Below are 17,790 nucleotides of genomic sequence, written 5' to 3'. Positions count from 1 at the left end.
TTATAAGGGTGCTAGACATAGCCTATAACTCTACTCATTAAAGTTAGTAATCCATGAACAATCACTGGCAAGGCACTTGATAAAAAGGGAAGGGGCAAGGGAAAATAAAGGAACTGACTGACAACAACTCCATCAATCCCTCTGGGATCAAACTCTGGCTCAAACCACTAGTAAGAAGCAGTCAATGGTAAACTTTATTCTACACTTGACAAATAACCACAAATTGTGAGTTAGTATTGTTCAAAGTGGCACTGCCAACAAATTGATGTCTTTAATGCTCAACTATCAGAAAAGATTAACTTATTATTTTAGAAGGATATATTTAAATTCACTTCTAAATAATAATATTTGGTACAGAAATAAAAAAAACAAAATCTGAAGAGATTTTCATAGTTGACGTCTTAAATATGTCATCTTACTGTTACTGCATTAATTCTACCATAGAGCTAACCATACATAAATGAAGTAACTAAATTAAAGTCCACTTCTTTTCTTTTTATAAAAAAATGACATACTGTTTAATGTAACCTCTGGTTGTAATGTATCACTTATTCAGATGAATACACCACCATCATTCCCCCTCACCAAAGATAAAGGACCACAACCGAGATGGGTGTGTTTTATAAACAGGATGAGGCAGAGTCCAGCAAAGGAAGAGTAGATGGGAATTTGGACGTCTTCTGGTAATTTTTGTTCTCTTCCAAACACATCAGGAACATTTGCATCAGGTTTTATCTGTCGTGTGTAGGACCATCTGTGGGAGTAAGTGGAAGGAAGGATTGCTGTACTTTTCATTCTGGCTCCTCATTCCATGTCTGTCTCAGGTAAGCTGGGCTGTTTCATGCCATCCTTGTTGGTCCCCTTGTAGTACACCAAGAAACCAGGATGCCAGGGAAGGTACCGGGTCCAGCAGTTTGTCTGCTGGAATTATTTCAAAAGCAGCTGGATGACCTCAAAGGTTCCTTTCGCTCAAAAAACCTCTCTTTTCATCAAGTCATGACTTATGCCCAGGTCTTGGGCAAAGTAATCCATGGCCATCCTGGGCTGTCAGAAGAACCGATAAACCCGAGTTGACAGCGGTTCACAAAGGATGCTTCTGGGATGGGAGGGTGGCAAGACAAAGTCCATTTCTGGATACTTATAAGAAATCAATTTCTTGAGAACACATGCCACGTATCATTGTGCCCAGAGTTTATCTGTAAACAGGAACAAAATAGTTATCTATTTATAGTTTTCTCATGAGGATTTGATGAGCTAATATAATGAAGGTACCTAGAATACTGCCTGACAAATATTAAGTATTCAGCAGAAATGAACCATCATTAGTTCAATTCTGAATTGTGGTAGAGTGATCTTTAAATTCATAGTTCTAATTTAAAAGGGAGAAAAAGCAGCAAATAATATGGTAATCTCATTAAAAATAAAAATCACTCAAAGTACTTATGTTTGTCAACAATGATTTTTAAATAAAGGTAACAGGAAATTTAAATACAAATTTACCTAAATGAACTTTCACTAAAAATATAATTAAGCTTCAGAATGAATAACTTTCTTAAAAAATTGAAATAAAAATTTATTCAAAAGCAGTAAAATAACAGCCTCTATGAAAGATGAGCTACTTATAAGTAAACAGCACAGTACCACAGAGTTCACTGTTCACCCACGGACGTCTTCTTTAATTATACATTTTCTCCCTGAAAATAAGGCAAATGACAAATTAATGTTTGAAATAATCTTACTTTGATTTTGCATCCAGAGTCTAACTTAAAGCAAGATTACAAAAATATGGAGTCACTGACAAATATGAGTCAGAAGTCAATACCAATATAGTTAACCATTAACGATATCAGTATTTGTGTTACAACATGAAAAAGGGAGCTAAAAGTTATGAAGCATGTTTCACAAGCCACGTCTTGTGTTCTTTCTAGTGTGGCAGTTTTTAAGAATGTACTCTGTGAGTGAGGCCAGAGAAGGTCAACTGATACCCCGAGCACAACCCGACAATGGTGCCTGCTTGATGCATCCACTGTTTAGAATGATGAGCTTCAAGTTCCTTTACAGATCAGCTATCTAAACCCACCCAGGTGGATGAGCACTCAAAAGGAGTGAAACTCTCACATTATGAGACTGAAACAAATATAATATCTGATGAGACCTTTAAACCAGGCTTTAAACTTTCGTCACATGACAATGCCAAAGAAAACAATTTTTCTAACAGCACAGATTAAATTTGAGCACAGCACATAAAGAGAAACAGAATATTCTACTACAGTCAAATGTGGCTGTGAAAGTTAAGAGCGTGATGGGTAAGTGCTATACCACCATCACTACAATCAATTTAGACCATGTTCGTCAATCCTGCACTCATCATTCTTAGCTCCCCACAGCATCCCCCGCTACACCCCCAAAGAACCAAATCCAGTCACTGTCTCTATTGACTTGCCTATCCTGGATTTCATAGACAGAAAAGCATTAAAAACAAACAACACCAACAACTAAAATTAACAATAGCAAAGTAAAACAGGTAAAAACCTAGTTAGAAAACAGAAAATAGGTGGTGCCAGAGAAGCTCCTGCAGCATGAGCACTGTGTAGTCGGCGCGCCCAGCGGTGGCTCCTCCCTGAAACTCCTAGAACGTCTTCCGCTCACAGCAAGGGCCAACCTGATAAGCTCTCCCGAGATGTCCAAGCAGCCAGACTACAACCCGGGGAAAATTGAGAACAAAGCAGAACCCGCTGTAGACCTGCTTCTCAATTACCTGCAAGCTTTCAAGAAGGCCCTGGACCTGGTCATGCAGGTGCAAAAGCAGACCAACAAAGAAACCAGAAGCAAGAAAAAGCCCCACAAATCTGAAAAGCCTAACAAATCTGAAAAGAATGGAAGTTTCCCACAAACTTTTTGAAGCCCCCTTGTATCTATCTCACAACTTTTGCCTGTTCAGTTATTTACAGGTTTAAGCCTTATTGACAGCTATTATAAAAATCTGTTTGCAAGCTAAAAAAAAAAAAAAGAAAGAAAACAGAAAATATTAAACTAGAACAAATTTAAATGGATCTTAGGGAAGATAATAGAGTGCTAGTTTTTAACCCAACTGTAACTGCAACAATTCACTTTCCAATGTATTCTGCATGTTAGGCTATTCACATCCTTGGTCATGGTCAGAGGGGATACCCCAGGGACTTAATCCACATATATTTCTTTTCTTTTTTTTAATGGAAACTGCTTTAAAATGGATCTAAGGGGAGATAAAAGGATATTGCATTTTGACCTAACTACATCTGCCACATTGACTTCACAATGATCTCTGTCTGAGAATAGACTCAACTATTGATCAGAAGGGATTCACCAGAAGCTATCTCAATGTTGTGGGCTTCCACTGCCACCTATAACCTTCTGCCAAAAAGGTGTTCCCAACTTAAGCTCTGATGCCATTTCCTCCTTTAGACTGGGTATTATTTATAGTCCTTGCTTCACACAGGCTGGTGTGCTTCTTCCATGTGGACTTAGTTGATGCCTCACTTAGATAGCTGTTTGTTTGAAAACAAGTCTTTAGGACTCCAGACACTATTCTTTCTTATAGCCAGCACCATCTAATTTCTTCACGCTTTGCTTCACATTGTATCTCTAGTGATCTCTTCATGAGTCAGGCATCAAACAAGGTCATGTAATAAGAACTCATTGTTCTTAGACTGGGGCAAGAATTAAGTGCAAGCCCCAAATCCATTCATGCACCCATGGTTTATACGTGGGTCTGGATAACCTTAGAGACAGCACTGTCATTTTAGGTTAAAGAACAATATCCATTATCCCCCTGGGCTCCCTCACATTTTTCATTCCACTCACTCCTGCTGTCTCCCTGCGTCTCTCCCGCCCCCCCCCTTTTAATGGCACTTAATATTTTTTATTTTAAACATTTTTTAAACATTTTATTGGGGGCTCATACAACTCTTACCACAATCCATACATATACATACATCAATTGTATAAAGCACGTCCATATATTCTTTGCCCTAATCATTTTCAAAGCATATGCTCTCCACTTAAACGCTTTGCATCAGGTCCTTTATTTTTTCTCCTCCATCCCCGCTGCCCCCTCCCTCATGACCCCTTGATAATCCACAGATTGTTATTTTGTCATATCTTGCCCTATTCGGAGTCTCCCTTTCTCCCCCTTCTCTGCTGTCCCTCTCCCAGGGAGGAGGTCACATGTGGATCCTTGTAATCAGTGCCCCCTTTCCAACCCACTCACCCTCCACTCTCCCAGTATCGTCCCTCACACCCTTGGTCCTGAAGGTATCACCCACCCTGGATTCCTGTGCCTCCAGCTCCCATATGCACCAGTATACAACCTCTGCCCTATCGAGTCCTGCAAGGTAGAATTCGGATCATGGTAGTTGCTCCTGTTCCCCTTATCTCATATTTTCACCTAGAGAATTGTAGTTTTAAAATATTAGTTATACTTAATATATAAAGTTTTAAATGTTATCTCAAATTTTAGATTTTTTATTTGGAACATAAAAAATAGGAAGTGGAAAATATTGTCACATATTCATAGAAACCTTTCTTAAACAAAACTGTAAAAATCAGGGAATCCAGGGTGGATGATACCTTCAGGACCAAGGGTGTGAGGGACGATGCTGGGAGAGTGGAGGGTGAGTGGGTTGGAAAGGGGGAACTGATTACAAGGATCCACATGTGACCTCTTCCCTGGGAGAGGGACAGCAGAGAAGGGGGGAAGGGAGACTCCGGATAGGGCAAGATATGACAAAATAACGATGTATAAATTACCAAGGGCACATAAGGGAGGGGGGAAAAGGGAGGGAGGGGAAAAAAAAAAAGAGGACCTGATGCAAGGGGCTTAAGTGGAGAGCAAATGCCTTGAGAATGATTGGGGCAGGGAATGTATGGATGTGCTTTATATAATTGATGTATGTATATGTATGGATGGTGATAAGAGTTGTATGAGTCCCTAATAAAATGTAAAAAAAGAAAAGAGGAGAAAAAAATGATTAGGGCAAAGACTGTACAGATGTGCTTTATACAATTGATGTATGTATATGTATGAACTGTGGTAAGAATTGTATGAGCCCCAATAAATTGTTTAAAAAAAAAAAAACCACCACCACACACACACACACACAAAAAAAACTAAAAAAAAAGTATGGATTGTGATAAGAGTTGTATGAGCCCCTAATAAAATGTTTAAATTTTTTTAAAAAATCAACAGAATATAAAATAAAAATAAAAAAACTGGCAAAAAAACTATAAAAATGTGAAGCAACTACTGTATATATTCGAGTATAAACCGAGTTTTTCAGCACATTAAAAAATATTTTATTTGGGGATCCTACAACTCTTATCACAATCCATACATACGTCCATTGTGTGAAGCACATTTGTTCATTTGTTGCCCTCATCATTCCCAAAACATTTTCAGCACATTTTTTTGTAATGAAAAATTTCTCACTAATGTAGTTTTCAATATTCTTAACCTCTTCAAAACAAGGCCCTATGATTATCCTGGATTCTTCAAGAAAGTCTTCCAAGATTACTTTTTTGGAATCTTCCTCCAAAAAGTTGCTATGCCTCTGAGCTGACCTCGTTGCCTTCCTTTAACCGACCCAGCAGATACTCTTGGAAGCCACTATTGTAACGGAACTCTCCTTTTACAGAAATCCTGATGAGATTCAGACAAGTGCAGCATAAAGAGAACCATGTCTGCATGATCAGAGACATGTATAAACATGTTTTGGTTGAAATAAGCCTGTGCATGTGTGATCTGGACCCCTAGTAGTCATAGCTTTTTACTTTTTGATGAATTTTTGGTCTTTACTTCTAATGCTCACATATTATTTTGGCTTTATCATAGAACAGCAGCATATTATTACAAACGAAGCTCTCATGGCACAGTGATTAAGTGCTAAGCTGTTAATCAAAAGGCTGGCGATCAAATTCACCAACTGCTCTGTTAAGAGAAAGATGTTGCAGACTGTTTCCCTGAAGACTGACAGTTGTGCAAACTCGGGGCAGTTCTCTGACCTACATGGGGCCTCGGAGTCAGAATGGCCTGGGGGGGGGGGCAAAGAGTTTTTAATCATCAAAGAAAAGTAGATTTTCTCTGTCTTAAAAATACTTAAGTTATATAGCCATTAATTACTGGCAAACACCAAAGATAACAAATACAAGAATGACACGGTAAACTTCATTTAAATTATTTGAATTTTCCTCTAATAAAATAATATTGGAAACCCTCTAATGTATGAGATACATACCTGAGTTAAACCAGCCCCGGTTTTTATAGAAGACTTTTTTAAGAGTCTCACTTCTTTGTTTATGTATTTTAGCATTCCACTAAGAGTGCTGAAGTCATTGCTCTCATGACTCTCATCTGCCAGGTTATACATGAGTGGATCATATGACTCCAACTGGTTACGAGTCAGTTCATTCTTGCTTTCTTCTAATGTTGAAGGCTGTTCTAACTGCATTTTCTTTAAATCTTGTAGTAATTCTTCAGAAAGATCTTCATCAATATGAGTTTTGAAACTTATATCACTGGCACTAATAGAGCGACGGAGTTTTTTACACTTGGAAAAAGACGTGTGAGCATGTTTTGCAACCTTTGGATCTTGAGTGTCTGGCATAGTTTTGGCTGCCACTGAAAGAAACTTGATGCCTTCTACCCTTTCATGTCCAGAAATTTTAGCTTGTAACCTTGTTAATTCTGATTCCTACAAAAAAAAAAAAAAGGAACATAGTAAATGCTCAGTATATTTTTTGTTAAATAACTAAACGGCATATACAATTATAGGCTCTTAGAAATCTTCTAAATAAACCTTACTCCGAGTACAGGAATTCTTTACAATATTCTTGAGCATTTTTAATGGGTTAAGTTTCATTTTGATAATTACATATGCTCATTTCAATGTCTTTACTATTTTAAGAAATTCCATAAAACTTCATTTTCTTTAATGGATAAAACATTTTTCAATGTTAACTTTGATTTCTATTCAAGATTGAAATCTTACATCTAAAACTTCCTCTGAAAAAGTACAGACGTACATTTTGTTTAGTCTAATACCCTTACACAAACATGAAAAATGACTCCCCTAAGAATTTCTAATAGGAAATCAATGTACAGTAGTTTTAAAAAAAATCATTTTATTGGGGCTCATACAACTTTTTTTAAAAAACATTTTATTAGGGGCTCATACAACTCTTATCACAATCCATGCATATACATACATCAATTGTATAAAGCACATCTGTACATTCTTTGTCCTAATCATTTTCTTTTTTTTCTATTCTTTTTTTATATTTTATTAGGGGCTCATACAACTCTTATCACAATCCACACATATACATACATCAATTGTATAAAGCACATCCGTGCATTCTTTGCCCTAATCACTCTCAAAGCATTTGCTCTCCACTTAAGCCCTCTGCATCAGGTCCTCTTTTTTTTTTTCCCTTCCCTTCCCTCCCCGCTCCCCCCCTCCCTCTGTACAGTAGTTTTACATGTAGTAATCAGGATGAAACTTTATTGAGCTAGAAATTTTTCTAAGAAGAGTTTAATAAATTATCGATAATATTTAATAAATTCTTATTAACATTTTAGTTTTTATTATTTCAATCTTAACTTTTTCCAACTTTGCTGTTGCATACACTGAAAAACATAAATTTCAAAACACTGAAGAGATATTTTAATTTTAAAATCTAATAATACGAGTGGGCTTCAAAGAAATTATAGAAAAACTGAATTAAAGGAAAATGGAACTTTCCGAACTTTTCTTTCCTTTTCACTTTTTGTGTTTACAGAGCACATCGTCAATTGATGTTCACCAATTCATATATTTTGTTTCAACTTATTGATTGCAATCCCCTCAATATACTCTCACTTATCCTACTTCCTTTGTGTGTTTCCATTCTCTCTTCTTTCCTAATCTCTGATCTTTGTCCTTGGGTAAATGTTCTTTTACTTTAGCATGGGTGTGAGTTCAGTTCCAGAATGATCATCTTGGGGGTTCCATTGGCCTCTACTCAACCAGTAAGCCTAGTCTCTTTACGGTTTGGTTCCACCTTTTCCTCCCACTCTCTCCAGGACCTTCTAATGTGACCCTTTCCAGAGCAGTTGCTCGTGGTAGCCAGGTACCTCTAGTTATTCTGCTCACAGATTGTGAAGACTGATGTCTGCATGGTCCATTGGCTGGCTGGACTGTTTCCATGTCTTTCCATTTTTATTACTCTTCTTTCCTCTGGGCAGGGAGAAACCAATAGGCGCACCTTAGATCACCAAGTTTTCAAGACCCTAGTCACTGCTTACCAAAGTAGGATGAGGAACACTGACTTTGTGAACTACATTATGCCAAGTGACTTTTGTGTCCCCAGCACTGCTCTTGAGGGCCAGCAATGCATTCCCTCAATCAGTGTGGCAATGTTTATGAAGTGCTCATATTTTCCTTCCTGTATACTCCACATCTATGCATTTGTGGCAGTGGTACACACATATACATCTCTCTGCCGTGTGTCTATCCAAGCATCACTTGTAAATCACTACTACTGAAGACGGTGTATGTAAGCAGTTATTTGCCTCTATTGCCTTTAATTCTTGCAAATTTTTCCTGCGCCAACTCCTTTCTTATAGTAGATTGCTTTCCCCTTCACTCAAGTTAACACTTGCCTACTTTCTAGCACATCATATCCTTTCCTCCTGGAATTCTCCCTTTCATCCCTACTAACCATCAAAGAATATTTCTTTTGGTGGGAAAAGCTTGTCTTGACTTTTTATAATAGTGGTCTCATATTTATCCTTTTGTGATTGACCAATTTTACTTGGCATAATATCCTCCAGGTTCATCCATGTTATGTTGTAGGTTTGTTATCCTTTACTGTTGCATAGTTTTCTACTGTGTATATGTACCAAAGTTTATCTCTCCAGTCTTCCACCGATAGACATGTTGGCTGTTTCCATTGTTTTGCTATTGTGCAGCTATCTAAATGTGTGTGTGTGTTTATGTGTGCTTTCTAGGCTATAAACCAAGTAGAGAGTGCTGGGTCATCATGGTATCCCATTCTCATTTTTGGGGAAGTGCTGTATGACTCCTCAGCACGTGAAGCATCTTATTAGCATATGCTAGCAGTGTATGATGGTTCCAGGCTGTCCGTACCCTTTCCAACATTTGTTGTTTTCTGTTATTAATGCTCGAGTGAGATATTTCATTGCTCTTTTGATTCCCATCTCTCAAATGACTGTGAACATGTCAGCATTGTTGTTGGCCACCTGGATGTCTTCTTTGGTGAAGTGTGTGTTCATGTCCTCTATCCAATTTTTAATTGGATTAGTTGTCTAATTTTTTGCGGAATGCTGACAGATTTTAGATTAGTCCTTTTTGTCCAATATGTCATTTACAATTTCCCTTCACACACCACCATCTGTAGATTCTCCTTTTATTTTCTGTGAAATATTTTGATGAACATATAATTTCTAGGAGGTCCCAGTAATCTATTTTGTCTTCTGCTGCTTGTATTTTCATATGTTATGTTTGATAGTATGTTTACGCCATGTATTAGGGCCCCTAAGTTTGTCTCTCTTTTTTTCACTGATTATATTTAGAGATCTAGGTTTTACATTTAGAGCTTTAATCCATCCTGAGTTTATTTTCTTTTAATATAGTGAGTTTTGGTTCCTGTTTAATTCTTCTGCAAATGAATATCTAATTTTTCCAGGATCATTTGTTAAAGAGACCATTTCTTCTCTAGTTAATGTTTTGGCCATTTGTCAAAGATCACCTGTCTGGAGGTGGATGGATTTATTTCTAGGTTTTCAGTTCTGTTCCACTTGTCTATTTATCTACCATTGCACCACTACCAGGATGTTTTGAATGCCATGGATGTGTAGTAGGTTTTGAGATTGGGAAGTGCGAGTGGCTAATTTGTTTTTTAATAGTGCTTTACTTACCGTCTCTTGACTACTTTAAATCGATTTCTTTCCCTTCTCTTTAAAGAATGGTATTGGAATCTGTATCAAGATTGCACTATATCTATAGATCCCTTGGGACAGAATTAACCTTTTAAATGCTGTCTTCCTATCAATGAGCTTGTACTGATATAAGTTTCTTGTTGTCTTGTAGTAGTGTTTATAGTTTGCTTTGTACAGATCTTTTGTTTCTTTAATTAAATTTATTCCGAAATACTTTACCTATCAGGTGGCTATTGCAAATGGTATTATTTTCTTTATTTCCTTTTCAGAGTTCTGTTAGTATAAAGAAATAAAAATGATTTTTACATACTGATTTTGTACCCAACTACTTTGCTAAGTCAATTAATTATAATAATTTTTCTTGCTGAGACTGGAATTGTCTATGTATGGGATCATATCATCTGTAAATAGTTTTATTTCTTTTTTTTGTGCCAGTTTGGTATCTTTCATTTCCCTTTGTTGCTTGACAGTCATGGCTAATACTTCCAGCACCATACTGAATAGGGGTGATGATAATGGCGTCCTTGTCTGGTTCCTGATTGCAAAGGGAATGCTATCAGTTTCTCTCCATTGAGAGATTAACACTGATCGTTGATTTTACATAGATACCCTTTATTAAATGAAAGAATTTACCTCCTCCTCCTATTTGTTAAGTGTTTTACCAGAAACAGGCATTAAATTTTTTCAAATGTCTTTTCTGCATCAAATGATATGATCATGTGGCTCTTTCTCTTGCTTAATTTTGTGATGGATTACAAAAAATTGTTTTGTTGCTTTCAAACCATCCTTGCATATCTGGAATGAATACTACTCATGAAAAACTCTGAATATCGGCCAAGGCACCTAATTTTACCACAAAAACTGCATTAAAAATGTGCTGAAAAACTCAGCTTATACACGAGTATATAGGGTATATTGTTGGATTGAATTAGCTAGCATTTCGTTGAAAACTTTTACATCTAAGTTCATTATATTGGTCATGACATTGACCATGTAAAGAAAATTATTGACCAATATCCAAATAGCATGAATTTAGATGCAAGACTTTCATCATGACTAATATCTCAATATAATGACTAACATCAGAATATTGGTCAATAATTTTCTCTTTTTAGTGATATTTCTCCCTGGTTTTCAAATCAGGCTCTTCATAAGTAAACTCGAGAGTTTGTTTTCATAATCACTTTTGGGCTCCTCTGAGTAGGATTCGTGTCCACTTTTCTGAATGTCTGGTAGAATTCACTAGTGAAAGTGAATGGGCCTGGACTTCTTTTTTATTGAGAGTTTTCTAATGACCTGATTAATGTCTCCTTTTGCTATGTATCTCTTCTGGCTTTCTACTTCAGTATGTGTTCATTTAGATAGGCAGTGTATTTCCAATGATTTGTCCATTTCTTCTAGGTTTTCAAATTTGTTGGAGTGTAGTTATTCACATTATATTAGTTTACAGTTTATTTCATTTGGTTCTGTTTGGACATGGCCCATTTCATTCCTTATTTGTGTTATTTATATCTTCTTTTCCTTTGTTAGATTTGCCAGTAGTTTGTGAATTAAAAAAATTATTTTATTGGGCTCTTACAGCTCTTATCACAGTCCATCCATACACTGTGTCAAGCACATTTGTACATACGTTGCCATCATTTTCAAAACATTTTCTTTCTACTTGAGCCCTTGATGACAGCTCATTTTCCCCCCATTCTCCCTCCCGCATGAATACTTGATAATTTATAAATCCCCCCCCCCATATCTTACACCGACTGCTGTCTCCCTTCACCACTTTTCTGTTGTCCATCCGCCTAGGAAAGGGTTATACGTAGATCATTGAACTCAATTTCCATTTCTGCCTCCACCTTCCCTTACCCTCTTGGTATCTTTATTCTCATTAATGGTCCTGAAGGGTTTATCTGTCCTGGATTCCCTGTTTGCAAGCTCTTAAATATAGCAGTATACATGATCTGGCCTAGCCACATTTGTAATGTAGAACTGAAGTCATGATAGTAGGGGGGAGGAGGAAGCATTAAAGAACTAGAGGAAAGTTGTATGTTTCATCAATGCCATAGTACACCCTGACTGGCTCATCACTTTCTTGTGACCCTGTGAGGGGATGTCCAATTGTCTACAGATGGGCTTTGGGTCTCCACTCACTGTCGTCCCCCTCCCCATTCACATTGATATGATTTTTTGTTCTGGGGTTTGATGCCTGATACCTGATCCCATTGACACCTCATGATCACATAGGCTGGTGTGCTTCTTCCATGTGGGCTTTGTTGCTTCTCAGCTAGATGGCCGCTTGTTTATCTTCAAGCCTTTAAGACCCCAGATGCTTTATCTTTTGATAGCCAGGCACCATCAGTTTTCTTCACCACATTTGCTTATGCACACATTTTGTCTTCAGTGATCATGTCAGGAAGGTGAGCATCATGGAATGCCATATTAGAGCGAAGTGTTCTTGCATTGAGGGAGTATTTGGGTAGAGGCCCAATGTCCGTCTGTTACCTTGATACTTAACATATAAATATATGTACATAGATCTGTTTGACTATAGTTATGTATATTTACATATGTACATGCTTATTTAGACCGCTATAAATGTCTTTTGTCTCCTAGTTCTTTCCTCTAGTTCTAGGGTGGGGGGAGGAGGGAGGATCTACGTAGTTGGGATTAGGGCCATGAATTAGTAGGTTGGGATTAGTAGTTTGTGAATTTTGTTAATCCTTTCAAAGAACCAACTTCTTATTTTTTTATTCTATTGTTCTTGCTTCATTTGGGAGAAGACAGCCTTACGTTACTCCCATGGAAAAGCTGGTAGTCTGAAGTACAGATCCTGTAGTTAGTAGTTCAACAATTAACCAATGGAATACAAAGGAATCCTCACCAGATAGAATACAAATAGCATCAATCAAAACAAAGCCTGGGGTTGATTTCAGAACAGATCATTATTGCTTATATGCAACTTCAAGTTCAAGCTGAAGAAAATTAAAACCAGCCCACCAAAGTCAACGTACATTCTTGAGTTGACATCTTAATACTACTAAGGCGGAGTACTTCTGGGGAGATGGTGGAGGACTTCTGGGAGTGACACATTACAGAGGGACTCAGCAGAATCCATCCCAGGAGAGTTGCTTACAGGGAAATGAAACAATGCTGGAACTCAGTAGCAGACTCACGAACCTTGAGAATCGACTGGAGGAATTAGAGAGCCACATCAGTGACTTGGAGGACAGCCAAGCAGATTTTAACAAACGTGAACAAAAATCTAATAAGATCATTGGAGAAGCCGAAGAAAACCTAAAAGCTGTCTGATGCTATGAAGAGGAACAACTTTAGAATTATTGGCTTACCAGAGGAAGACACAACAAAGAAGTCATCTGCAACAATAGTGAGAGACTTCATGGAGGAAACCTTCCCGAGCTTAATGAATGAAAACCAGGCAACCAATCAGGAGGCTGAAAGAACACCAACTAGACTGAATCCCAAGAAGAAGTCACCAAGGCACATAATAGTTAAACTATCCAACTTTGAGGAAAAGGAGAAAATCATTAGAGTAGCTAGGGAGAAACAAGCAATCACATACAAAGGTTCCCAAATAAGAATATGCTTAGACCTATCAGCAGAAACTATGAAGAAGAGGAGAGAGTGGACTAACATATTCCAAAAATTGAAGGAAAACAACGCAACCCAAGAATACTCTATCCAGCCAAATTATCGATCAAGATAGATGGAGAAGTAAGAGTCTTCCCAGACAAGGAAAAACTCAAAGAATACGTTAGAAGAAACCTAGCCCTACAAAATATCCTTGCCGACCCAGTATGGGCAGAAGAACAACACTCACCAAGAATAAATAAGAGACGGCCACATAGAACAACCTCACCCAGAGGGCAAAAAAGAGAAAACAGACCCCGAGATAGCACTGGCTTAAGGATGGAAAGAAGTCAAAAACCACACACACACACATACACAACACACTAATGAGAAAGGAAAGTAGGAAAACTCCCAATACAAAAGGTATAAGATGACATCACAGAGTCCACAAATGGAGATAATAATCCTGAATATCAATGGCCTGAACTCAGGCATTAAAAGACTGAGACTAGCGGACTGGCTTAGAAAACACAACCCATCGAGAGCAGCCGCTTTTTCCCGCTGAGCCGCCTCTGCCGATTGGGCCGCCTGGGGGAACCATGGCTTCTGCTCTTGAGCAGTTTGTGAACAGTGTCCGGCAGCTCTCGGCTCAAAGTTTGTGAAGTTTTCTATGCCCAGTGTTCCTGACTTCGAAACGTTATTCTCACAGGTTCAGCTTTTCATCAGTACTTGTAATGGGGAACACATTCGATATGCAACAGACACTTTTGCTGGGCTTTGCCATCAATTAACAAATGCACTTGTGGAAAGAAAACAGCCCCTGCGAGGAATTGGCATCCTTAAACAAGCCATAGACAAGATGCAGATGAATACAAATCAGCTGACCTCAATACATGCAGATCTCTGCCAGCTTTGTTTGCTGGCAAAATGCTTTAAGCCTGCTCTTCCGTATCTTGACGTGGACATGATGGATATTTGCAAAGAGAATGGAGCCTACGATGCAAAGCACTTTCTATGTTATTATTATTATGGTGGCATGATCTACATGGGCCTGAAGAACTTTGAAAGGGCACTCTACTTTTACGAACAGGCTATAACGACTCCTGCCATGGCAGTCAGTCATATCATGCTGGAGTCATATAAAAAGTACATTCTAGTTTCTTTAATATTACTTGGAAAAGTACAACAGCTGCCGAAATACACGTCTCAAATTGTGGGTAGATTCATTAAGCCCCTTAGCAATGCATACCATGAATTAGCACAAGTATATTCAACCAATAATCCCTCAGAACTCCGAACCCTGGTGAACAAGCACAGTGAAACTTTTACTCGTGATAACAACATGGGACTGGTGAAGCAGTGCCTGTCGTCGCTTTATAAGAAGAACATCCAGAGACTAACAAAGACATTTCTTACGCTGTCATTGCAAGATATGGCAAGTCGTGTGCAGTTATCTGGACCTCAAGAGGCAGAAAAATATGTTCTACACATGATAGAGGAAGTATTAATCAGAAGGATGGTATGGTCAGTTTTCATGATAACACTGAAAAATATAATAACCCAGCCATGCTTCATAACATTAATCAGGAGATGCTGAAATGTATAGAGCTCGATGAGCGGCTGAAAGCCATGGATCAAGAGATCACAGTGAACCCTCAATTCGTGCAGAAGAGTATGGGATCACAAGAAGATGACTCAGGAAATAAACCATCCAGCTACTCTTGAAACCAGCATCCTTCCTGAGCTGAAAGAAACGATTACCATGCCCAGGGGCAAGTGTTAGAATAAGCAGAGAGAACTAAGACTGTTTCACCTAGACATTAAGAAATTAAATTTTGTTTTGAATCTTGAGACATCATATGCTTTCAGAAAACTGTTCTCTCTGCAAAGAAAGAGGGAGCGTGTCTCAAATTTTAAAGCCTGTTGTGAATTTATTTATCCTCAGATTAATGTTGTTAATGCATTAAATCTACCTTTTTTGTTTAAAAAAAAAAAGAAAACACAACCCATCAATCAGCTGCCTACAGGAAACATATCTCAAGTGCACAGACAATAACAGGCTGAGAATCAAAGGCTCGAGAAAGTCATACCAAGCAAACAGCAATACAAAAAAAGCAGGGGTTGCAATCCTAATCTCGGATAAAATTGACCTCAAAGTGCAAACCATAAAAAAGAGATAAGGAGGGACACTATATAATGCTCAAGGGAATGGTAGGCAAAGAACCACTAAGCATTGTAAACATATATTCCCTGAATTAGAGACCCGCTGAATATGTCAACCAAACACTCCAAAAGATTAAAAAAGAAATCACAGCCTCAACAATTATAGTGGGTGACCTCAACACACCACTCTCTGAGAAAGAAAGATCACAGGGAAAGAAACTCAACAAGGAGGCTAGAAATCTAAGTACCACAATTAGACAATTTGACCTGAGAGATATTTACAGAGCTTTTCATCCAAATACAAATAAAATTCACATTCTTTTCAAGCTCGCATGGCACATATTCGAAGACAGGCCACATGCTGGGGCATAAGACGAATCTACATACATTTAAGCACATTGAAATCATACAGACCTCTCTCTCTGACCATTGTGCCATAAGCCTGGGAATCAACAAAAGGAAGACAAAGAAAACAAGAGCAAACAATTGGAGGATGAATAACTCTCGACTGCAAAAGAAGTGCGGACTGGCGCAGATCAGAGATGAAATTAGGAAATATCTAGAAACCAACGAGAATGAGCACTCGATGTACCAGAACTTATGGGACATAGCAAAGGAAGTCATCAGAGGAAGTTTCATAGCAATACATGCACACCAGAGAAAGGAAGAGAGACTCATGCATGATTGATATGCTGGCAAAAAATTTACAACAACTAGAGCAGAGTCAGCAGTACAAGCCTACTAATAGCAAAAGAAAAGAAATTATAAAAATCAGGGCTGAGATTCAGGAGAGGGAAAATAAGAAAACTATGGAAAAATTAATACTGCTAAAAGTTGATTCTTTGAAAGCATAAACAAAATTGATAGACTGCTGGCAAATATAACCAAAGAAAGGAGGGAACAAATTTCAATAGCAAGAATAAGGGATGAAAGCAGGGTGAATAAAACAGACCCTAATGAAATCAAAAGGATAGTTACACAGTACTATGAAGGATTGTACTCCAATGAATTCAACAATTTGGAAGACATGGACAAATTCTTGGAAAGACAATCCCTCCCTAGACTATCCTCAGTGGACATTAAGAATCTCAACAGAACCATAGCAATAGAAGAAATAGAAAAGGTTATCAAGAGATTGCCAACAAAAAAATTCCCTGGACCAGATGGCTTTTTACTGGAGAATTCTTCCAAGCATTTAGGAAAGAATTAACAACAATCCTACACAAACTCTTCCAGAACATAAAAAAGATGGAAAACTCCCAAACTCCTATGAAGCTAGTATAACTATGATACCCAAACTGGGAAAGGATCCCACAAGAATCTAGAACTACAGACCAATATCCCTAATGAATATTGATGCAAAAATCCTTAACAAGATACTAGCCAACAGAATTAAAAAGTATGTATGTATATATATATATATATATATATATATATATATATATATATAAATATAAATTAACCATGACCAAGTGAGATTCATACCAGGGATGCAGGGATGGTTCAACATATGAAAGACCATTAGTATTATTCGTCACATTGACATGAAAAACTATAAGAACCACATGATAATATCGATAGATGCAGAAAAAGCATTCAACAACATCCATTACCAATTCTTGTTTAAGATACCTTAAGAAGATAGGAATGGAAGGAAAGTTCCTCAAGACAATACAAGCTATATACGAAAAACCAACAGCCAACATGGTAGTCAATGGAGAAAAGACTAACACAATCCCACTGAAAAAGGGGACCAGACAAGGATGCCTCTTTCCCCCACTCTTATTTAATATCATGCTGGAGGTTTTAGCTAACAGCATTAGGCAAAGAAGAGACAGCAAAGGTCTTGGGAAGGACGAGGTGAAACTATCGTTATTTGCAGATGTTATTTTATATAAGGAAAATCCCAAAAGTTCCACAAGGGGAGTACTGGAAGCAATAGAGGAGTTTGGCAGAGTGGCAGGATACAAGATCAACAAACAGAAGTCCATCACACTGTTTTACACATAGGATAAGACCACAGAAGAGATCAAAAAAGTGGTACCCTTCACAATAGCCCCCCCCCCCAA

The 17,790-nt window shown here is 37.8% G+C and overlaps 1 protein-coding gene and 1 pseudogene across 1 annotated transcript in view; one reads left to right on the top strand and one right to left on the bottom strand.

The window, feature by feature from the left end:
- Positions 1–216: 216 nt before the first annotated feature.
- CCDC18 (coiled-coil domain containing 18) overlaps positions 217–17,790 on the bottom strand; it is a 108,521-nt gene continuing 90,947 nt past the window's right edge. Inside the window, exons 29-31 of the mRNA XM_075558499.1 lie at positions 6,273–6,728; positions 1,642–1,694; positions 217–1,196 (exon numbers count right to left, since the gene is read on the bottom strand). Of these exons, the coding sequence (XP_075414614.1) occupies positions 1,680–1,694; positions 6,273–6,728 (471 nt within the window). The 3' untranslated portion in view covers positions 217–1,196; positions 1,642–1,679. The remainder of the gene's footprint in view (positions 1,197–1,641; positions 1,695–6,272; positions 6,729–17,790) is intronic.
- On the top strand, positions 14,219–15,466 carry LOC142457134 (COP9 signalosome complex subunit 3 pseudogene; annotated as a pseudogene).

The sequence above is a fragment of the Tenrec ecaudatus genome, chromosome 1, assembly GCF_050624435.1.
Source record: "Tenrec ecaudatus isolate mTenEca1 chromosome 1, mTenEca1.hap1, whole genome shotgun sequence".
NCBI lineage: Eukaryota > Metazoa > Chordata > Mammalia > Afrosoricida > Tenrecidae > Tenrec > Tenrec ecaudatus.
Note: the sequence above shows the minus strand (reverse complement) of the source record. Positions and strands in the feature narration are given on the sequence as shown.